The sequence below is a fragment of the Leopardus geoffroyi genome, chromosome B4, assembly GCF_018350155.1.
Source record: "Leopardus geoffroyi isolate Oge1 chromosome B4, O.geoffroyi_Oge1_pat1.0, whole genome shotgun sequence".
NCBI classification, from domain to species: Eukaryota; Metazoa; Chordata; class Mammalia; order Carnivora; family Felidae; genus Leopardus; species Leopardus geoffroyi.
This window is the reverse complement of record NC_059341.1, coordinates 11109646-11134092: the sequence shown is the minus strand read 5'-3', so window position 1 is coordinate 11134092 and position 24447 is coordinate 11109646. Positions and strand designations below refer to the sequence as shown.

Genomic DNA, 24447 nt, shown 5'->3' with positions numbered 1-24447 from the left:
CTAAGAACAGCCACAGTCACACTCGCAATGTAAGACTGAGTATTATATATACAGTGGAATATTATTCAGCCACTGAAACTTATACTTAAAGCAGCTTATAATAGCATATAGAAGTGCTTATTTTGCAACAGGAAGTATGACACTGTTGTTATCAACCTGGGGCAATTTTACCTCCCAGGGGACATTTGGCACTATCTGAAGACAACTGTTACAACTTGAAGGGAGATGCTACTGGCATCTAGTGGGTAGGGGTCAGGGGTGCTGAACATCCTGCAGTGCTCCCACAACGAAGAACTGACTGGCCTAAAATTCAGCGCCATTGCTGAGAAACCCTGGGATAAAAAGAAAGGTGCAGAATTGTATGAATAAAAGTTCAACACTATAAAATATGTTCAGAAGATAAAACTAAGTGTAAATATTTACAATCTTGAAGAATACTAATCTGTAGGGGTAGGATTATGGTTGACTTTATTCTTTTCAGCATTGGTCAAGTTTTCTATAGTGAGTGCGTCTTAATTTTTAATCAGAAAACAAAATAAATTCTTAACTTCAGAACGTTTTGTATTATACGACCAATGTTTAGGACACAGCACCAGGCCATACCCCTCCCCTCCCCATGTGGAGATCAGACACAAAAGAAAAATACATTTCCAATCTCAAAAACCTTCTTTATAATAAAGCTGCTTTTCTTTTTTAAGTTCCAAAAGATGCTGCCAACAATGGTGAATGACCCATCTGGTCAACCTAAACCTCTCTAGATGTCTGGATTTATTAGCTGGGTAAGCAAAACTGCTGAAGCAAGAAGCATGGATATTTTACGCGTACCCTAATGCTGCAGATGGTCTTCAGCTAACGTGAGAAACAGGGAGGAAGGAAGTTATTGTATTAAAACTAACACTATAGGACAGTCTACATCACAACATTCCCTAAGTGGAAAGCGGTCAATCAGTCAAATTACTTTCCTTAACTGCACCTGATGGAAATGGCCATTTCCTCCACAATTAGACAATTTGTGGGACACTGAACAAGAAAAAGTGAGCCAAACTCCCCTAAGTAAGGGCATTCCCTCCTTTCCTGTAGTCAACAGGATTATTAAACTCAGTGTCTAATTTTAATTTTATTCCTCTTAGTAAAATCCATAGCTATAGGTTTATGTACAACAGTATTTGGGCAGCAACAGGAGCTATTTTCTGTGACCGTCACAGTTGCAAAGTTCCGGATTTTGCCCTAAATTACATACAATAATCAGTTTCAACTTGACAAGACACAGTACAGTACTTCAGAGAAGTGTTCTATATTTTAATGAAAACCCTCAACCGATAAGGTAGACAAAAGAAAATTAGCAGTAGGGATTTCCAAAGGCAGTGGGAATGGAAAGCCAAGCAAAATACTTCTGGGCTAAGGTGGTGAGCTGCAATTCAGTTACACAATATCCTCCCCAGTGCATAAGAAAACACGATTTTTTAAAAAGTATAAAATAGTAAAAGCTAATACAACTGAAAAAAGCTAAGGAAAAAGAAAAAGGAAAAAAAAAATCTGTAAAACAGCCAAAGAAGAAAAGAATCGTAAACTTGAAGCACTAGTGGTCACGGGCACGAGAAAACCACAGACAACTGAGAAGTAGATAGAGACTCAGCACCAAGGCGGCTCCAACCATCAAAATGGAAGGCAAGAGATTCCTCACAATTCCCACAACATTCCAAACCTGGAGAACAGCAATCTGCACGGACAGCCTTATCTTTTTTGCCTCCTTTGGTTAGAAGGGAGTAGAAACAGCAGCTGGGAAGAAACGGATGAGAGAAGTGAGCAGTGGGGCTCTCTGCTGGTCCAACTGACAATTACAGGGCTGCCCTGAGTTGGGAAAAAGGGACCTGATCTGAGGTTAGGAAGGAATAGAGCCCTCCTCAGTCGCGTGGTGAGAACCACCCAGGAGAAGAGAGAAAGCAGAGTGCAGGGAGCATTCGCTGCGCTTCTCACGGCTCATCACCCCTCCCGCCATTCCCTCAGGTCAAAGAACAATGGGGTAGAACAGGAGACCCCAAGCCCTTTAACTGTGGCTGGGAGGGGAAAATAAACCTGAGATTCAGTGGTAAAAGAATCAAGAAATCACCAGCAGAACTGCCCAAGCATGAGAAAGACAAAAAACACAGCTTGGCAACTGTGCAATCATACTGTAGGGAAAAAAATAAATAATACAGTAATATAAAATGCATAAATTAATTTACTGCATGAAACAGTCGTGAGAAATGCCACAGTTTTTGAGCAACACAGTTCTTATGGTTCTTGGGTTCTAGCTGCCAAGCTTAAAATATTTACTACCTAGCCCTTTACAGAAGGTTTGCTGACTCTTGGATTAGAAGATTCAATACTGTCGACATGGTAATTTTCTCTAAACTTATCTATAAAGTCAAAGCAATAAAACCATAATCTCAGCAAGCTTTCGTATAACAACTGACAAAGCTGACTCTAAAATCTATATGGAAATATGAAGAACCTACTTAAGCCAAAAACCATTTTGAAAAGGAAAAACAAAGTTGGAGGATTTTTATGACCTGATTACAGGACTTAATATAAAGCTACAGTAATCAGTGTGGTTGACCATAACAATCATGGAATATACATCAGTGGAATGGAACAGAGTACAGAAATATATCCATGCTTATATGGCTAACTGATTTTCAACAAAGATGCCATGGTAATTCAATGAAGAATGGGCAGCCTTTCAACAACTTGCTATCTATACAGAAAAAAAATGAATACCAACCTTACCTTATGCCATAACACAAAAATTAACTTGGAATACATCACAGACCAAAGCATACAAGCTAAAACTGTAAAATATTTAGAAGAACACAGGAGAAAATTTTCACTACCTTAGAAGAGGCAAAAATTTCTCAGGAAACAAACACCATGGGCCATCAAAGGACTTGATCAAAACTTAGGATGTTTGCTCTTCAAAAGATATTAAGAAAATGAAGAGCCAAGCTATAGACTAGGAGAAAATATTCACAGTACATACATCTGAGAAAGAACTTAATCCAGAAAATATTTTACAATGCATACAACTCAATGGGCAATAATGTAATTATTTTCAATGGGCACAAGATTTGAAAAAGGTATTTCACAGAAGCTAAACACCTGATAAGTACATGAAAAAGTTGCTCAGTATAATTTAGCAGGGAAATGCACATTAAAACTTCAACATCATTTATCAGGACAATGCAAATTAAAACCCTACCCGTTAGAGGACTAGTACTGAACTGCCGAACAGTATCAAGGGTAGGCAAGGACGCAGAGAAATGGAACTCCTATCCGTGACTGGTGAAAATATAAAACAGGACAACTACTTAGAAAAAAGTTTGACAATTTCTTATAAAGCTGAACCTATAATTGCCATACAATCCAGCAATTCTACTTCTAGGTATTCACCCAAGAAAAAGGAAAACAAATATTCACAGTCTTGCATAGGATTGTTCACAGCAACTTTATTATAGCCAAAATTTGGAAACCCAAACGTCCAAAAAGAGATGAACAAATCATGATATAGTCCTAAAACAGAACACTACTCAGAAATAGGGATGAATTACTGGTACACCAAACACACGGACAAACCTCAAAAAGCCAGTGATGAAGTCAGACGCTAAGGAATAACACTCTATGACTCCACTTATGTGAAATTCAAAAAAAAAGAAAAGAAAAGAAAAGAATCAAATTCTAGGTACAGAAAGCAAATCGGTGCTTGCCTGACACTGGGGGTGAGGTGAAAACTGACTAAGACAGATTACACAGAACTTTCTGGAGTGACAGAATGTTCTATATCCACTGAGGTACTAGATATGTGGGTGTATACATTTGTCAAAATACTTCAAAATGTACACTTAAGAAATGAGTGTATTTTACCATACATAAATTATACCTTCATAAAGTTGTGTGGTTTTTTTTGTTTTGTTTTTTGTTTTTATGGAGAGGAAGGGAACTTCTAAGATGTTAAAAGCGGTAAAAATAAGATTATTTTTTCTACTTTTCCATATTTAAAAAAGTTCTCTCTCCCTGACCACCCAAAACAATTTTAAACTACATACAGTAGTAAAATATTAATGATCAAATCATTTCACTCTTCAAAAAAATATATTTAGCTTTTCCCCAGACTATGGGCTTAATGTACTCCACTGCTTCCTAATACAATTTTTTTTTATATTTCCTTATATGTATCTCAATAGCTTTTCAAAATCCTCAAACAACTTTCACCTAAATTATCTAATTTAATCCACACGACAATCCCATGACATGGACAGGTCACATTTATTCTCATTTTGTGAACTTAATCTCTGCAAAATATCATTTAAACGCATCACTGAATTTCATCAACTTATACAGCATATTACTGGGGTTCTAGTATTTGACTTTGGGGTATTTTTAAATCAATACATGCTACTTACAACATGATTAAAGGCAAACAAAACAGAAAATACATTTGCAATGTATATGTCAAAGGTGTAACACATTTATATACAAAAATCCATCTTAAATCAGGAAGACAAAAAATCTCAAGAAAAAAGTGGATAAAGATTATTAACTGCACGCTAAGAGAAAAAAAGGAAAAAATGTTCAAACCCACTACTAAAAAAACTAGAACAAGGTAACCATTTTCGTCACCAAGTCAGATTAAAAATAACAATGCTCAAATGGTATTTATTGTTTTAACTAAAATAAGTTTCTCAAACTCTAACCAACCAAAACCCTCCAACAATTGCATAGATATCTAATTAGTATTTGGTTTACATACCTGACAACATACTAAGAAAATGAAGAGAGTTATAGCAGTCCATAGTACCTTCTCTCTAAACTGGATCTGTACAACAAAATGAGGATGAGCCATCAAAACCAGGAAACCGCAATCACAGGGCAAAATTCCACATTAAAGCATAACATTCCGCATCGTGACATGCTCCGATTAGTTGCTATTACAATACTCTCACCTAGTTAGTAGCAGCCAAAGCAAACAGCTCAACTTTTCGAACATAACTTACTTTCCTTTTCCAAGAGTTAAGTAAGTTACGTACAGGCCCCATCACACCGCACGACGTTAACGGAAACCAAAAAGGACAACATGCAAGACACAGACCCAATACGCATGCACTTCAGTTAACAGCATTGTGCAAAGCTGGGGTGCCCATGATAATATGCTACGAATATTTCACGGAATATGAAAAGCTAGAGCTTCTTGGGACGCCTAACATGGACCTGGAACAACTATTTTTAAAACCTCAAAGTAATAAAAAATATATATATATATATATATTTGCTTGCAAATACATAGATATATATATATATATGCTTGTAAATAAAACAATAAGATGAACACAAGTTTTCCTTATTTCTTTCTACATCCCTCTCCCATTAGTTTTGTGAGATATCACAAGCACAGCAGAAGAGGACTGTCTGGGAATTGGCCACTTCGGGATTAACACTATTTCTGAATTTAAATACCTCAGCTCCAAAAGTGTACAGTGATGGAAGAACAATGTGATACAGTCACATTATTTTCTGAATGCATTTCTGTAATTTTTCTTTGTACTGAATGATCAAGAAATGCGAGGTCTATACTTGCACAATTTAATTCATTTATGTAAAACAGCTGTAGTCCTCCAAAGTGACCCAGCAGACTGGGTCATTCATAGTACGGTGGGATCACCAGAGATAGAAGAGTATCTTATCTAACAGGCAGGCCAAAGAAACACTTGGTTTGGAAATGTCAACCTCAAAGAACCGTCATTTTTAAGACCACAAGATAACCTATCTGGATTTACACTGGCCCATACTAGTTTTACTCACTTCGTGCCTCTTGCAAGGAGGAGCAGGTAATATTTCTCCAATTACACCATAAGAGGGTTGGGGATGGTAAATCCATCAGGAGCACAAGTCATTTAGCTGCCCTCTATATTACCAAAATGGTATACTTACTTTCCTTTCAGGTTTCTGAATTTCTGGTAGAACTGCACAGAAAGGTTTGATAACTTCTAAAAACTTGACTGTTAAAAAAAAAAAAAGAAAGAAAGAATAAATGTCCCTATCACAAAGTTTTTAAAAAGAGATGTACCTTTTCACAGAAACAAATACAAATGTTCTCTAACTTTCAATGGCAATCCATCCCATTCCTACCTCCAAAAGTAATCATGGTGTTCTCCATTTCAAATACATCAGGGAAGAGAAATAATTTAAGGGACAAAAGAATCCAAAAGGTTTAAGGATTTAGTCAGTGGAAGCAATACAAGCATTCTTTTACCATGATTTTGCTTCCTCGTGCCTGAATCCAGCTTTATAATATACAGAAAAGGAATAATTCAACGAGCATCAAAATACATCAAAGGAAGCAAATGCAGTCTACTACGTTACCCACAAGACAATACGCCAGAGAAGAAAATAAGACCTACCAGAGGAGGAATACAGAAGGAAAGTGCAACAGGAAATGGGCTAGACTGCAGGACTGACTTTAGATGGAAAGACACTGAAATGGATACGTGAGAAACATCGCGGAACCACCTGCTATATAGATAGCTCTTTTTGAAGCATACAATCTCTACTTCACTATGTTCACTAGGTCAACATTCATTGCCTGGTTGCTCTCCCACATAACAATCTCAAAGTACTTGTGTATGTGTAATAATCAGCCCAGAAAATGACAATTACATTTCATTAGAAAGTACTGCTTTCCCAGAGAACTCATTATATACAAAAGTAAGATAAACCAAAGTTCTTTAAGGATAAACACTATCTTCTGGCATAGCTTAAGTCAATTCCTGCCAAAGAACGGGAGAATGAAGATGATATTCTCTCAGTCTTTGCCAGCGTCTGTAATGTGCAGAAACACAAGAAGGCACAACTAGCTATTAGTTATGATCATCTTCCCCTACAGACACTGGATTCTGTATACTAACATCACGAAATTGTTTTAACACGGACCTGAGTAATTACGCTCTCACAGTTAACCAAAAGTTGACTCGATAATCTCATGAAACTCTCAAAATGATGGCAGTCACTGATGTTTGACAAAAGAATTCAGAAATTCTCATGGGAAGATATTCACTGCCCAAGTACGATTCTGGACTATTTGGAAAGCAAATCTGAATTATGGAAGAATTATTCTCTATGCAAAACAAAAATTAATCACATCGGGAACTTCCTAGACCCCTTTATCCCTTTTCTGCCCCACCTCAATCCAAATCCCCTCCCAGATTTCTTGGCTTTTTATGATCATTTGTGTTGGAGAGTTCAAACAATGCTTTTGTCAGCCACTTGTCCATTCTTGTGTTGCAGAATTTCACCGATTATACTGTAAATTCAAGGTCAGGGGTCTCCTCCACTTCCTTTCTAAATGTCCACTAGTTGGCCAATGGGGGCACGGCTCCCGTTTGCACTTACCCACTCATCCAACAAACATCTGAACAGCTATGTAAGTATCTATGTGAATACATGTGGTGTTGAGTGTTTAGGAGATGGCCCTCAAAGATGCCCATAATTCAAGGCCTTGTCCCTACCCTGAGGTTTATACAGCCTTACACACAGTGAGTTTTCAGTAAACGCTACAAAATGACTGAAATGAAAATTTTAGGGAAAACGCTATGCTACCAATCGCGCTTCTTTCCTCCCCTAACATATATATATATGCCATGCATCACTTTCTAAAAAACCAAACAAACCAGGGCGCTTTATTCATCCCAACTAACACGCCAAGGAAGGGTGATTTGGAAATAAAAATACGAGCTTCCTAAGCTCCTGAAAAATCAGAAGTGGTCCAGGTTTCACTCGGTTCCCTAACTCCCCGCCCCCAAAACCACTGGCCGCCCCTCGCCGTCCCCCGCTCCTCGTCACCCAGCGAGCGCAAACCCCGGGCCTCCGGGTGCGGGCCCCCGCAAGCAGCCGGGGCAAGGCCGCACCGCCGGAGGAGCCTCGGCGGAGGCCCCCGGCCCGCGCCCGCCGCAGCGGCCCGGCGCGGCCCGTGCCTCTCCGGCCCCCAGGCTGGGCCACCCCGGGCGGGCGCCCACCCCACCGTCCGCAGCCCGTCGGGGCCCGCACCCCGGCGAGAGCCGCGCCGACGCTACTCACTGCCCATGGCGGCGGCTGAGGCGGCCCGGCGGGGCACAGCGGCCTCGGCCCTGCCTTCGCTCGGGTCCCGCGGCTTGGGTCTCGCCGCCCGCTCGCGACGCGCTCTGGCCGGCCCCGCGCAGACTCCGCCCTGGACCACGTGACCCGCGCGCCGGCCCCCGCCCGGCCCCGCCCCCCGATGATGCCCCGCCCCCCGATGAGGCCCAGGCAGTTGGCAGACAGCGCGGCGGACGTCCCTGCGCGTTGCCATGGCTACCGCCGGCGCTCCTGTGGGCGTGCTCCCGCGTTGCTGCGGGCTTCGGGAGCTTGGGCGAGACCATGGCTGCTGGAGCCTTTCCTGCCTGAGCTCGTCTGCGAGCTTGGTGTCAAGCAGTGGCAGTTTCCTCGACCGCCTGGTCCGGCCCAGGCCTCCCGGGCGCCCCGCGCGACGGGTCAAGACCCGGCCAAAGCGGCCGCCCGAGGGTCGCGGCCCTGAGACGTGGAGCTAAGCCGTCCGGAGAACCAGTGTTGACCCTAACAGCCTTTTTTGTTTTGCTCCCGCCTTATCGGAACTTCTTGGAAGCTTTCAAAAATCTGTGACACTTTGGCTATGGTTAATAGCTTATGAACTTTCCACTATTACACGTGATCCTTCTTCAGCTTCTCTGACATACAGAGATCAGGATTTTGTCCTCTTTACCCTTCCTGGACAGCTTGGTGTAAAGGAAAGCAATCCTAGAAATCAGCCAGCCCCACAGTTTAATCCCTCCTCTCCTTCTTAATGCCTTTGGGCAATTAACCTTTCTGAGCTACATCAGTAAAATAAGGATAATAGCTGCGAACTAAAGGTGTGAAAATTAAAGGACAAGATTGACACACAGAAGCCGTTCAAATGTATTTCCTAACTCAATTTTAACCCCCTGCAGTGTAACTTCTGCTCTAACTTCTAATAAAACAAGCTATTTCAAAGGCCACTAATGACCCATAATCACCAAATCCAGTGATCTGTTCTAATGCTTAGATCTGTGTCCAAGAAGGAAACAAATTATTCGTGTGTGTGTGTGTGTGTGTGTGTGTGAGAGAGAGAGAGAGAGAGAGAGAGAGAGAGAGAGAGAGAGAGAGATTTTTCTTCTTGACCAAACTCCATCCAGCCTCCTATGAGCCCTTTCTCCACTAGGCTTTACCTTGGACTAGAGAGACTAAAACAGAAACAAAATTTCTGACAGCTCCATCCCTAAGATGACATTAGCTCTCCCTTAGAGAATCTGCCTTGGAAAACTCAAAACTGCCAGAAAAATTTACCAACACCTGAAGATAAGGGTTTCTGTCTCCCAGACTCTGAGGAGGGTAGGAGCCTAACTTCCATAAGCACCAGCTAACAAACCCACAAGGGTGTCACATGGACCAATCCTTCCTCCTTCCAGCTCTAATTTTTCACTTCCCTGACTCTACTGAGCCCCATCCACCCCCTCCCTGTTCCTTTAATTTCCCTTTAAAACTCCAGTTGCCTCTGTACAAATTAAAGTTGAGTTCAGTTCACTCTGGACTCTCTCTTTTTTTTTTTTTATTATATGAAATTTATTGTCAAATTAGTTTCCATACAACACCCAGTGCTCATCCCAAAAATGCCCTCTTCAATGCCCATCACCTACCCTCCCCTCCCTCCCACCCCCCATCAACTCTCAGTTTGTTCTCAGTTTTTTTTTTTTTTTCAACATTTATTTTTTTATTTTTTGGGACAGAGAGAGACAGAGCATGAACGGGGGAGGGGCAGAGAGAGAGGGAGACACAGAATCAGAAACAGGCTCCAGGCTCTGAGCCATCAGCACACAGCCTGACGCGGGTCTCGAACTCACGGAGCGCGAGATCGTGACCTGGCTGAAGTCAGACCCTTAACCAACTGCGCCACCCAGGTGCCCCTGTTCTCAGTTTTTAAGAGTCTCTTATGCTTTGGCTCTCTCTCCCACTCTAACCTCTTTTTTTCTTTTTTTTCCCTTCCCCTCCCCCATGGGTTTCTGTTCAGTTTCTCAGGATCCACATAAGACTGAAAACATATGGTATCTGTCTTTCTCTGTATGGCTTATTTCACTTAGCATAACCCTCTCCAATTCCATCCACGTTGCTACAAAGGGCCATATTTCATTCTTTCTCATTGCCACATAGTACTCCATTGTGCATATAAACCACAATTTCTTTATCCATTCATCAGTTGATGGACATTTAGGCCTTTTCCACATTTTGGCTATTGTTGAGAGTGCTGCTATAAACATTGGGGTACAAGTGCCCCTATGCATCAGTACTCCTGTATCCCTTGGGTAAATTCCTAGCAGTGCTACTGCTGGGTCATAGGATAGGTCTATTTTTAATTTTTTCAGGAAACTCCACACTTTTTTCCAGAGTGGCTGCACCAGTTTGCACTCCCACCAACAGTGCAAGAGAGTTCCTGTTTCTCCACATCCTCGCTAGCATCTATAGTCTCCTGATTTGTTCATTTTGGCCACTCTGACTGGCGTGAGGTGACATCTGAGTGTGGTTTTGATTTGTATTTCCCTGATGAGGAGCGACGTTGAGCATCTTTTCATGTGCCTGTTGGCCATCTGGATGTCTTCTTTAGAGAAGTGTCTATTCATGTTTTCTGCCCATTTCTTCACTGGATTATTTGTTTTTTGAGTGTGGAGTTTGGTGAGCTCTTAGATACTAGCCCTTTTGGACTCTTTTCTACTGCAATAGTATACTACTGATTAAAAGCTGTCCTGACCATTGTAACCCGTGTGGGGCATTATTTATCTTTGAACACACACACACACACACACACACACACACACACACGGCGATTTAGGCTGGGGATGCACAGGTCTCTGCTCTAATTGGGGTCATCTGGGATAGCTCCAAGGCTGGGGATTTGAATAATCAGAAGGCTCTCTCACAAGTCCAGCATTTGCAGCTGGCTGTGCGCTAAGACCTCAGCTGAAGCTGTCAGTTCCAGTATTTCCACAGTCCTTCTTCACATTGCCTGGGCTTCCTCACAACATGGCTGCTGGGTGCCAAGGGGGACCTTGTTAGTGACGCAACATCACTTTCAGTGTATCATATTCATAGAGGCACCCACAAAGTCCTGCTCAACCTCAAGAGAGGTGGAAGTTTGACTCTACCTCTAGGTGTGGTTGTGGCAAGGTTCTGGAAGGGCAGATGGAGCAAAATACTGCTCTAGCCACTTTGGGAAAATCCAGTTTGCCCTAGTTATAACCTCACATCCTATGATGTAATTCTTACCTCACTCTACTTTGTATTAATCATTTTCATACTTGTCTAATCTTCCCTATTATCCATAAACTGCTAGATGGCATCATCTACAGTGACTTGCAAATGGTTGACTTACATACAGTTTTGACCCTAGATTATGAGGTAGTTTCATGAATATAATTTCCTTTCAGTAAAGATGTGTGAAATTGAAAGTCTAATTGACAGAAGGAAAGTTGTTTGCACTTCTCTTTACTTTCTATTTCTGCTACAACTCCATCTTTCAAGTAAGAGCCTGGAATAAACTTTGACACTCTAGATCACTGCTGTGAATTACCCTTTCAACATCCCTCAGTCTTTCTGCGACTACGTGCTACTCAGGACTTTTTGTTGTATAACCACAATATGCCACCTAATCTACAGCTGTCAGGAATCTCACTCTACCTTGACATCCCACACTGTCTTAGTACATCCAACAAGAACATTTCTCCCTACGTGTAAAATACTTTGTCTTCTCAAATAGATGGTTAGTCCAACTGAAGACAAATGGCAAACCATGTTCTCTTTTCTTCCTGTGTATTTCTAATGTCCAGAACAATGCCATATATGCAGATGTCCAATAAACTATTGAGGAAATACCATTCTACTCTTACAGGGTCATTTCTTATTTTTGTTCAATTGTAGCCTGTTCTCCATATGAATCAGAGAAGACACAGGGAAACAGCTCTAGAGTAACACACTTTTACTAAAAGTTTTCTAAAATTAACTGATTTTGCAAATGTCAATTGGGGAAATGACAGTGTGCTTTAGACTGTTTTATCAGATTTAAATACAACCATGACAATGAACTACAACTTCCATAGAGTAATTTAGGAGTTGTTTATTTGTGTCATCATGGGTAATAAATATTGAGGATTTAAGCATGTTGTCCAAATGTCCTGAAAATGTGATGGTTTTAGCCTGAAACTTATGAGAAGCTGAAGATGAAAACCAAATACCCAAGTAAATCCAAGAGAAATGGAGGTGAAGCTTTTGGAACCCCAGGATCTAAAAGTCTTGACTCTTATCTGTGACTTCCTTCCTGTATAACCCCTAATTTCTTTCAACTGTATTTCCTCAGTTTTGTAGAAGGGATACGATTTCTATTGTCAGTCAAGGAATTTTTAAATAATAAAATTTCAGAGGTAATTACAGTCAGGCTAAAAGAGGTTATGCTTTAGAATATTTTCCTCATAGTATGCAGACAGAAAACTGAGCAAAATGGTTCTTTTTTTAAATGGTTTATTTATGTTTGAGAGAGAGACAGAGCAAGTATGGAAGGGGCAGAGACAGAGGGAGACAGGATCTGAAGCCGGCTCCACGCCGACAGCAGAGAGCTCAATGCAGGGTTCGAACTCACGAATCATGAGATCATGACCTGAGCTGAAGTCGGACACTCAACCAACTGAGCCACTCAGGCGCCCCCCTCACCTCTTTTTTAATGTTTTATTTATTTTTGAGAGATAGAGCGAGTAGGGGAGGGGCAGAGAGAGAAGGAGACAGAGGAAAAATGGTTCTTAAGGAAGAAAAATTTATTTTACAATGAATATGTCACCTGAGACAAAATGAACATTTTTTTCACGGTTGTTAAAATTTCTATTCACTGAATACCCCATTTAAGTCTGCTCTTCATTGAACATGAACTTAATTAGCATAGATATAAACAGGATACAAATATCACATTATCGATTTTCTCTGAGAAATATAATAAAATATTTTTATTTTACTTTGTGATTATATTTTTATCCCATACTTTCTAATGAGAGTATTTGATTTGGAATTCTTTAAATGGTCCCTTCCCACAAGGTGATTCAAGATGCTGACCCGTGTTGCAATCATGATTGAGAGTAAGAAGGTTAAGATACAGGAGACATCTTCTTTTTCAGAAGACACATTTGATGGCTCGAGGTGGAGAAGTGTAATAAGATACCAGAGATGAAAAGTTAGAAATTTGGAGAAATCTAAACTGAACTTAAAAAAAATGAAAAAAACAAACCAGTTTTCCATCTCATTATGTGCTTAAACTTTGAAATGTTTAGCCAAGAGATCTAAAAAACATGACAGTGCTTTTATGTTTTTCCAGTTCAGTATACCACATTGAAAACCATTCTCATTAAAGGGACCTTTGTAATTTTACCGATTTACATGCATGGCACAAAGTGACGTGATTTATAAGGCTTGACGCAGGAAGGAAGCATTAAGGTGCATAGGGATAAAAAAAGGATGTGAGTTTTACAGAAATATTAAATCAATACACTAACGCATACGTTTAAGATGTGAATCATGAATCCACTCCTGTGGCCAGAATAACCTACACATCGATTCTGAAAGACATTACCAGCTGCCAGGAAAAGTGCGCCAGCATGTCCTCCATCACCTCGGAGAAAAATGTCATGGCACAAGAATGGTAGATGGCCGAGTCTCTGCAGCACCAAGCCACGTAAAGCTACACCATTTGCTGCCGTTTAGTTATGTTTCCACAAAGTTTCAGAAGTAACAGACTGGGTTGGTGATCTCTGTAAAACCCAAGTACCTGGTGCTGGGAAGTCTCCAGCATCAAAGTTAAAAAGCTCCTTAAACACTGTGAATGAACATCACATCACGTTGTCATACCTTTCAGAAGTAAGACTGACTGACCAGGAGCTGAAATCCCCACATCAGATACCCAAAGTCAATTAAAAATATCAAGACAACAATTTAGGGGGGGAAAGAGACTATGTAGCCCACAAATCAATTTCATTGTAGCTAAAACTCCTTAATAATACTGTGCAAAAAGATTATACATCCAGAGAGTTGTATTGAATGGGACCGATATATAAGGACAACGGGTGAAAACAACTATCCTGAAAAACATGAATCAGGACTAATATGGTTTTGCTGCAGCATTTGGTGAAACATTCTTCACAGTGGCTGGAAAGCAGCACTAGATAATATGTCAAAAGAAAATACTGATAGTCACAATGGCAGAATTAATGAAGTGATGTTGAGGTCATCTGGATGGAGCTGCAAATTCCAGCTAACGAACTTTTCCTGGGCATATATAGTTAGCTAATGAGAAAGAGTGGCCTGAAAAAATCTGGTTCATTGAATTAGCTCTACAACTCAGAACCAAAACAAACACTGCTGTACCTTTAAGGCTACAATGGACTGGTCAGATTCATGTATTCATGGATAATTCATGCCCTTGGCTATTCCACATATTCTGGTTAAACTGCCTCCATGAATCCCAACATCTTAGAGGGACATAGGCTTTTCATGTTACCTAATGGAAGGGGAGAGTACAGAAGCAAGCCTTTCTTTTCATGGAAGTTTTCTTAAAGGAAGTAGTAGTGATTGGAAGGACACCATCAAGCAAAGGTCTTGGTGAGGACATCTTCATGCTGCTGCAGGTGAAGGGTGCCAATTCCTACAGCGGGTGCTGGCAAAGGGGGTCGGCTCACAAGACGGAGCTGTCATTGGAGCAGAAAAGAAATAAAATGGCATTTGAACCTGATGAGAGCCCTGCTTCCTTCTCCCAAGGCAGTCCATGCATTTCTCTTAGCTTGTTTAACCACAAATCACCTTTTGGGCAAAATAATGAGTTACCTAGAATAGACTGGAAGGAGATGTTTGTCACAACTAAAAACTAAATTCCAGGCACCATGAGGTGAGATGAATTCTTGAATTATGTCCTGTTCTTCAGTAATTATTAGTTGGTTTAACCTGCAGATTTTCCTAAATTAGAACTATCTATAGGTGAAAATGACTTGGGCCCAGCAAACTAGTAACAAATGTGTAAACTGAGTCCTGATCGAAGCAGAATAGGAAGATAAACAGAAGCACATTTGCTCTTCTCATTGTTCTTCCCTTCCTACAGCATGATCAGGAAGAATTTGGCCTTTGATGGATGCCAGCTATGCAGATGAGCCTGGGACAAGCGTTACTGGGCACCTTTTCTCCCACATTGTAAAATAAACCCCCTCATCACCCTGCTCCCCAGGGCTGGATACTGAGCTTTGGGACAAGGCTTCTGAATGGAGTAGTGGGAAGAGTAGACGACAGGGAAGGGCTTTTACTGTTTGAAGGATAATCATTTTTTTCTTACATGATACTAGCATGTACACATATGTGTCTTTCTTGATAAACATGCAACATTTTATTCTGAGAAAAGAGCCTAAAATTAGATTTTATGTTTTTGTTTATCTTTAAAACAACTGGAGGGGCGCTTGGGTGGCTCAGTTGGTTAAACACCCAACTTTGGCTCAGATCATGGGTTCACGGTTCATGGGTTCCAGCCCTGCATCAGGCTCACAGGGGACACACCCATTTCTTGGCACTCCAGGAAAAAATAACACACATACACAAAACATTACAAGACAGAAAGCCATTACCTTGCAGGCCAGTTGCTTTTCAAACCTGGGAGAAACAAAGCACCATGGACCCATGTTCTGAGGCTCCTCCTGACTCCAAATAAAATCTATAACAGAAGAAAGTTCATTTCAGTATTCCAGGTAAATGTACAATAACACACACACACACACACACAGTCTATACATACATACATATATATATATATGTATATATACACACAGTGAGTACATACATACACTATGTATCTACACACACAGACACATCATATCCATTTTTATACACATATGTACATATATAGTGTGTATGTATGGATAGCTCTCCTCAAGTAAATATACGCCTTTCCAATATGGCATAGTGTTACCTGGCTTTTGTTCTTTTGTTTTTTTTTTTTTTGTTTTTACAAATGCATAGTCATGTATCCAGCACCTCACTTGTGATACAGAAAAATTCTATCAATCCCCCAAATTCCCTCAACCTGGCCCTTTCAAGGCAACCCCTCCACCCACCCAACCTCTGGCAACCACTGATCTTTCCTCTCTCCCTATAGCTTATGCCTTTTCCAGAACATCAGATGAATGGAATCATATTATGTAGCCTTTGGTTCTGGCTCCCTTGAACTGGCAAAATCCATTTGTGATTTTGCCTGTAGCCATAGGTCACGCTCTTATTCCTGAGCAGTAGGTATTGTAAGAATGTAACATGGATTATGTATCCATCCGCAGCATCCGCAGGTTGAAGGATGTGCTGGTAGTTTGGGGCAATTATGGTGAAGCTGCTATAGACATTTTTCTGTGAACATGTTTTCATTCCTCTTGGACAAATACCTCCAAGTGAACCACTGGGCTGTACGGTAACTCTGTGTGTAACCTTGTAAGGAACTGACACATGTTTCCAGAGCGACTATACCAGTTTCCATTTCTTCCTGCAGTGAATGCAGGTTCCGGGTGCTTTGCTTCCTCATCAGCCTTGGATACAATTAATACTTATTGTTTTAATTTGAGCCATTCTTTTTTTTTTTTTTAATTTTTTTTTTCAACGTTTATTTATTTTTGGGACAGAGAGAGACAGAGCATGAATGGGGGAGGGGCAGAGAGAGAGGGAGACACAGAATCGGAAACAGGCTCCAGGCTCTGAGCTATCAGCCCAGAGCCCGACGCGGGGCTCGAACTCACGGACCGCGAGATCGTGACCTGGCTGAAGTCAGACGCTTAACCGACTGCGCCACCCAGGCGCCCCTAATTTGAGCCATTCTAATAGGTGTGTAGTCGTATCTCATTTGGGTTTCACTTGCATCTCCCTTATCACTGATTATAGTTGTGCATCTTTTTTTTAATGGTTGTTTGCCCTCCCATTCTTTGGCTCAAATCTTTTGCACATTTTAAAAACTTGGATTATTTGTTTTTCTTACTGTTGAGTTTTGGACACTCTCTGAACAATCTGGATAGTCCTTTGTCACATATGTATTTGCAAATACTTTCTCCCAGTCTGCGTCTCGTCTTTCCATTTGCTCTGCAACACCTTTCAGCAGTGCAAAAGCTTTTCGCTTTGATAAAGTCCAATTTTTCTGTTATCTGATGTTTAGTGTTACATCTAAGAACTTTTTGCCTAACGGAAGGCCACAAAGGTTTTCTCCTAGAAGTTTTAGAGTTTTACGTTTTACATTTAGGTCTGTGATCTTGGGTTAATTTCTGTACCCAATGCATAGAGATGTCCAGTTATTCCAGTCCAATTACTGCAGCCAAAAAAAAAAAGCCTTGCCTTTTACAGTTACATCAATTTATCCAAAGTAATATTATAGCAGAGATTACCTCCAGCCTCTCAAGAAATGACATGTCTTAAGTGAGAGAAGGGGAGACTGAAAGGGATACCAGAAAAGACAAGGAGACATTGGCTCTAGCAGTATTTTTTTTTTCATATTTCTAGACTCCAGGGTTGTTTCCTAATGACTCTCTCTGCCCCCAAACCTCTTTTCACGTGAGATAGCTGGAATAGGTTTCAGGTATCTGAATCCAGAAGAATCCCAACAAGACCAGTGCCATACCTTTAACATGTTTGTATTTGCTCATCTCTTGCTGTAACGAATCCACTGGGAAAGGACAGAGTTCTTCTACTCGGATGATGGCAAAGTCACCCTTCTTGGCCTCCAAGGATTCTCTTTGCTTCAGTAGGGCATAGAAATGTTTGCCACAGCAGAACACTAGACTCTTAACACTGTTGGGTAGAAAAGGGACAATGTGGTAGAGGAGAAATGTCTGAAAGAATGTATCAGAAAAGGAGGAAACCACGCAGATGAAAATGCTTCATTACTGAAGGAGTGGGGGTCTCTGTAGTTGGGTTCAGTCTCATGCTGTGCCCTGGCAAGTCTTATCCAGCAATGTATGCCTCTTCCGCACATATTCTAACTCCTACCCCATGGATGCAAAGGACTTTCTTCTATCAGGATACTGGAGATTTGGGTCACTTTGGGCTCCTTAACATGAACTAGTTTTCCCACTAATTAAAATTCTACCGCAGAGTATGAGAACAGAGATACACATCAAATTACTTTTTGGGATCCACAGATGAATCACCAATGACCGGCTTGAATGTTGTTCCTGGTGCCATTTCGTGAAGACTTGATACGGCTGCCTAAGGAGAGGGAAAAAGGCCACAAATCTAGCAGCTGAAGGCAAGGAGCCGAAGGTGCCTTACTTATAAGGGATCTTTACCAAGAAATAACAACAAATTTCCCTCCTAGCATTATATGTAAACATGTGTACTAATAAGCACAATATCTTTCCCAAAAATATCGATTCTGTATATTTCAGAATAAAATTATTTGTTCAAAGTGACTTAAAATTGCCTATTGTCTGATGCCACAATAACATCTTAAGAATCAACATTTCAGTTCAATCACACTTTAATATCCATCAAAAGTATGCTTTAATTTCTTGGAATTGGAGGGGGCAGTTCATGGAATCTGTGAATGAAAACAGCTCAGCCAGGGCAATGATTTCTGTCTTTAGGATTTTAACCATAATTTATAAGTGAAACCTAATGAGTCACAGAACAAACCAGGAACAATACACAAACATTTCTGTGATGAAAAGAAATGGTATTAAGGAGTTCAATTTAAATAAGTACTTGTTGCAAAGAACTCAGAATAGACCATTAATGAGGGTAAGGTTGGGGAGTGGATTCCATTTCCTCATCTAGTTCATTTCCCTATAGTCTAGTCCCAACTGGGAAGGTGACACTTTGACTGGGCCACTGATAGGCAGCCTCGCTGACGCAAGACACTGTGATGTAACCTAAAAAAATAATATTAGCGAAGAGAATAAAATAAAAATGAATATATATTATAAAATAAAATGTATTATGTTTATATATTACATATGAGTTATAAATAGATACATTATATATAAATATATATTCTTTATTTATTCTTGTTGCTCAATAATGCACAATAGAATCAATCTTTCTCCATCTTGAACCAGAGCCCTTGGTCAGCTCACACTTCCTATGGTGGGAATCAAAAGGGGCTGGAGGGGCACCTGGCTGGCTCAGTCAGTAGAGCAGGTGACTCTTGATCTCTGTTCAAGCCCCCCATTGGGTAAAGAGCTCACTAAGAAAAAAAAAAAAAAAAAAGGAGCTGGAGTTGAGAGCTGGGTGGGAAATTGGGGTAGAAGTTAGGTACCACTTGACAGGCAAACTCCCTAGAGCCTCGAGTCGTGTTTGTCACATGGTAAGTCATCTCCAAATGGGCCATGGAAACAAAGAGTGGACTTCTACTCTGCTAGATCACTTGTACCTACTGGTACAGTAGCTAATTTTCAGGAAGAAATCAGACTTCAATAACGGTGGTACTCACTTTCAATTACTAAAAGGACTTATATGTTTAAGGAAGATAGTTAACTACTTAATAAGAGTACATTTTGCTTGAAAATTTGTAGGAAAGCTATTGATATTTTAAAGGCTCCAGAGCAAGGCCTCACTTATTTCATAAGTTATAGATTAGACATGGGGAGAGGAGAGGAGTGGACAGAATTAAATCTAACTAGGGCCAGAATTAAATCTAACTCTCAGTTACAAACAGCAAAAGAAATTCTCAATAAAATTTCCGATAGTTCATTCAATACTTAGTAACATACATATATTATATTTAATATGATTATACTCTTTTAGAGCAATGATTGAGGGAACAGGTGACAATCTTGCAAGTACAATGAAAGTTGGGCGAAGAATCCCAGGTGTACATATTTCTTAGAAATAAATTAATGTGTATTATGACTTGGCCCCTTTCACGTTGCCATTTCAAAATGTCTGTGTCAGGGGCTCCTGGGTGGCTTAGTCAGTTAAGCGTCTGACTTCGCCTCAGGTCACGATCTCACGGTTAGCGAATTTGAGCCCCTGCGTCGGGCTCTGTGCTGACAGCTCAGAGCTTGGAGCCTGCTGCAGATTTTGGGTCTCCCTCTCTCTCTGCCCCTCCCCCACTTATGCTCTGTCTCTCTTTCTATCTCCAAAATGAATAAACATTAAAAAATTTTTGTAATTAAAAAAATTAAAATTAAAAGATGTTTCTAAAAATTTGTTTTAATGTTTATTTTTGAGAGACAGGGTGAGACAGTGCGAGCAGGAGAGGGGCAGAGAGAGAGGGAGACAGAATCTGAGGAAGGCTCCAGGCTCTGAGCTGTCAGCACAGAGCCCAACACGGGGTTGGAATTCATGATCTGTGAGATCATGACCTGAGCCAAAGTTGGACACTTAACCGACTGAGCCACCCAGGCACCCCTAGATGTTTCTGTTTAAATACAACGAGACACAAAGGGAGGTGGGGGGGGGGGGTTAAATAGGTGATGGGGATTAAGGAACGCACTTGTCATGATGAGCACCAGGTGATGTATATGGAAGTGCTGAATCACTATATTGTACACCTGAAACTAATGTAACACTGTATGTTAACTAACTGGAATCAAAATTTTAAAAAGGCCAAAACGTTTTAAATAAATAACATTAGATACAGAAAATAGAGGCAAATGCATATAAAAACGACAGAAGGAGAAAGTCTTCCTAACCAGTTGTTTCTACTTACAGGGAACCTGAGTAACATCTTCGGAGAAGCAACAATGAGGGGTTTTCGGAAATTCCGGACCATCTGTCTCCTGAGCAAGTGGAAATACTGTGCAGGAGTAGTTGGGTGTACCACGAACATGTTCACTGTGTCTCCATCCACCCCCTCTTCTACACTGTCACACATCTGGGAGAGAAATGAAAGAAACAAGCAAATGTTCCGATCATCTAATTCAATCATAAGGACACGGCTGTCCTAAGGGAAACCCATCTGTATACTCATGACTCCCAAATGATGTCTTCCGCATACTCATCCTCTATTTCTTCCCAAAACTGTAGTTTTGTATTTCACATGTAGTCTTTAACTAACCTTCAGTTTGTTTACTTCTGTAATCCACTTTTTATAAAATCATTTTTCTCTATTATTACCTATCAACATAACTATCCATCTATCTACTGTTCTACAGTAGACTAAACTGTCATCTAGCTATACATTTATCTGCACACATGCTAAAATAATTAATGATATTCATGCACTTAGGATAATGTGTACAGATTACACATCTGTGACCTGTACGTGGACACACATCTCCATTTACCCTGAAATGCATCAGCAGATAATACAGATTTATAGATAGAAGAATGATAGATGAGTAAATGTGATAAAAACAAGTACAGTATAATAAAATATTAGTGGTAGAATCTAAGGGATTGGCATATGAATGTTCACTGTAAAATTTTATAACTTTTCTGTATGTTTGAAAATTTTCTTAATACTAGGAAGTCATATGCATAAAAAGACATAGGTATTGATCCTTACCAAATATTAACTGTGGTTATTTCTGCATGATTATTGAAACATTTTTTAATGATCATGAATCACTTTATAAAAAATACTATAGTTACTCAAAAATAATTTTTTAGGTAAAAATACAGGCCAGACCACACTCTGAAGAATCTGATCTGGTGTTGGTCCCTGGATCTCTATCTACAAAAAGCTCTGTAGATGATTTTCATTATCAGCATGGTTTAGAAACCACTGATCTTTTCCATACAAGAACCACTTTAATTGCCATAAAACCACGACACTAATATACCCAAGGCATCATGTTAATAAAGAATACTGGCAGTGCCTTAAACCCGTTTCATTCAGATACTACAAGGCCTTACAGTTTAAGGTACATATTAAGTATTCACGGGAGGTAGGTCTATTTCAAAGCACCTAGGAAGCAGCGAGCGGACATACCTGCAAGAAACGCTCTATGCGACAAGAGGAGTGGTCGGGTCCAGCCCCGTCATACCCATGGGGAAGCAGGATAACAATGCCGCTCTGAAGGAGCCACTTGGCCTCCCCTGGGAAAGCACGTGACAGGGAGTGAGAACTCTCCGAAGCAGGAACAGAACCGTCTGATGTGACGTGAGTAGTGACACAAACGTTACTTTGCCGTCTTATCCCCTAGAGTCATTTTCCATTCTGTGTGCTTTCCAGCAGTGTTACGCGCTTAGGAGGACAATGTCCATCTTACCGGCTGAAACCCTATATGACACACTCACTGAACGGGCTGTGGCAGATGAGAGACAAATCACGAGGTGAATGTACGGGTTTCAAGGACAGCATGGGCCGCTCTGCTTCCTTTGCAGACATGACTCCTACTGAGCACTGGTAGCTCTTGTCTTCCCCCCACAGCACCAATTACAACACAGCCCACTGTCCTCAGGCTGCAAGTGTGGACACTTCTGGATAGTCTCTGGACACGTCAAAGTCCAGTCTCCTCAAGGCACTTTTCTTCCCTACAACCACAAGGTCACAGAGAAACACGGCCAGAGGGATGACTGGAGTGCAAAGAATCCAAGGGGGTTGCTTACCCCCCGAAAATGGGGTGACGGGGACTCACACTTGTACTTTACATACTCTGATTTTTATAATAAGTAGGTTCTGATTTTGTAAATGATTATTAAAAACAATAAGGGAGCACCTCGTTGGCTCAGTCAGTTAAACATTGAACTTTGGCTCCGGTCATGAACTCAGGGTTTGTGAGTTCCAGCCCCTCTTCCAGTGGGTGAGCTGGAGCCCTGATTCCGGTGAGACCTGCTTCTCTCTCTCTCTCCCTCTCTGCCCCTCATGGGATTCTCCCTCTCTCTTTCTCCCTCTCTGCCCTTCGTGGGATTCTCTCCCTCTCTCTCTGCCCCTTGCTCACATGTGCCCTCTCATAAAACAAAACAAAACAAAACAAAACAAAACAAAACAAAACAAAACAAAACAAAACAAAACAAAACAAGGGGTGCCCAGGCGGCTCAGTCAGTTAAGCCTCCGACTCTTTGGCTCAGGTCATGATGTCATGGTTTCGTGAGTTCGAGCCCTAGGTCGGGCTCTGTGTTGACAGTGCAGAGCCTACCTAGGATTCTCTCTCTCCCCCTCTCTCTCTCTCTACCCCTCCTCTACTCACACTGTCTCTGTCTCTTTCAAAATAAATAAACTTAAAAAAAATTTTTTTAAACACAAAACAAAAAAATAAAGATGTCCCACTACCAGCTTTCAGATAGTTGAACATCCTTGGGTTGAGGGAGGTGGATTTTCTTTTCTTTCTTTCTTTCTTTCTTTCTTTCTTTCTTTCTTTCTTTCTTTCTTTCTTTCTTTTTAATATTTTTATTTAATTTTGAGATAGAGAGACAGAGACAGAGCATGAGCGGGGGAGGGGCAGAGGGAGAGAATCCGAAGCAGGCTCCAGGCTCTGAGCTGTGACATGGGTCTCGAACTTATAAACTGCAAGATCATGACCTGAGCCGAGGTCAAAAGCTCAACTGACTAAGCCACCCAGGCGCCCCGAGGGAAGTGGATTTTCAAGGCTGCCATTCACTCTGACCACAAATCTCTACTATGTCCCCACTGCCTGCTTGGTATTCATGTCACAGTTATGCAACATGCCCCAAGTGCAGACCGCAAAGTCAAACTACCTAAGAGCTGGCAGGTACATGCCCTTCTCCCTACAGCCAAGCACACTGCCCTGGAGAAAGTGCTGCCTGTACAGTGACCGAGTGGCCCCTAGCCCTCCAGCAGCTTCTGTAACCATCCAATAGCTGCCATGCCCCAGGAGATGGCAGTGCAGCCCCTAACTCTCCTGAGGGGCTGTGGTACAGCAGTTATGGCCCCGCCTCATTCATGTTTCCCCACGAGGCTGGTGCTATGCACCATTCCACATGCAAATGCTGACACCCACCTCCAGAGATGAACGTGTCAAAGATGATCTGAGCACCATTGAAGAAATCGCCAAACTGAGCCTCCCAGATGGGCAGTAACCTGGGGCTTTCGATGCTCATCCCATATTCAAATCCCAGGACAGCCTCTTCTGACAGAGGGCTGTTGCTGATCTAATTAATACAAAGGAAGAGAACAGAAACACTGTCATTGCAAGGAAAGCTGGGGACATAGATCAGTCAAGGTAAAGCATCACAAACCTCTCAAAAAGGAGGAAGGGCACAGAGGGGAGCTTTCTTTCCAGTTATCTCCTCATTTCTTGAGAAAGGACATCTACTGCCCCCTGTGAGTAATGCATGTGGGGGAAGGTGGCACAAGGAAAGGGGGAGAAGAATGCAACGTGGGCAGTAAAAGTGATCTTTAAGGATAAGCAAAATTAACTTCTTAGATGATCTACCTTGGTTGGTTAGAGTAAAACTGTGTCATAC

At 41.2% G+C, this 24447-nt stretch overlaps 2 protein-coding genes across 6 annotated transcripts in view; both read right to left on the bottom strand.

The window, feature by feature from the left end:
* SEC61A2 (SEC61 translocon subunit alpha 2) overlaps positions 1-8256 on the bottom strand; it is a 35780-nt gene extending 27524 nt beyond the window's left edge. For both annotated transcript variants that reach the window (XM_045464574.1, XM_045464575.1), the window contains exons 1-3: positions 8107-8256; positions 5965-6032; positions 4787-4852 (exon numbers count right to left, since the gene is read on the bottom strand). In XM_045464574.1, coding sequence (XP_045320530.1) covers positions 4787-4852; positions 5965-6032; positions 8107-8113 — 141 coding nt within the window. In that variant the 5' untranslated portion in view covers positions 8114-8256. The remainder of the gene's footprint in view (positions 1-4786; positions 4853-5964; positions 6033-8106) is intronic.
* A 4619-nt stretch (positions 8257-12875) lies between these two features.
* Positions 12876-24447, bottom strand: part of DHTKD1 (dehydrogenase E1 and transketolase domain containing 1) — a 52370-nt gene continuing 40798 nt past the window's right edge. For 2 of the 4 annotated variants that reach the window (XM_045462940.1, XM_045462943.1), the window contains 7 exons: positions 23982-24132; positions 22010-22116; positions 20786-20950; positions 18260-18342; positions 17756-17925; positions 15735-15820; positions 12876-14813 (listed from right to left, as the gene is read on the bottom strand). In XM_045462940.1, the coding sequence (XP_045318896.1) occupies positions 14712-14813; positions 15735-15820; positions 17756-17925; positions 18260-18342; positions 20786-20950; positions 22010-22116; positions 23982-24132 (864 nt within the window). In that variant the 3' untranslated portion in view covers positions 12876-14711. The remainder of the gene's footprint in view (positions 14814-15734; positions 15821-17755; positions 17926-18259; positions 18343-20785; positions 20951-22009; positions 22117-23981; positions 24133-24447) is intronic. The other 2 variants (XM_045462941.1, XM_045462942.1) reach the window with 2 other exon arrangements.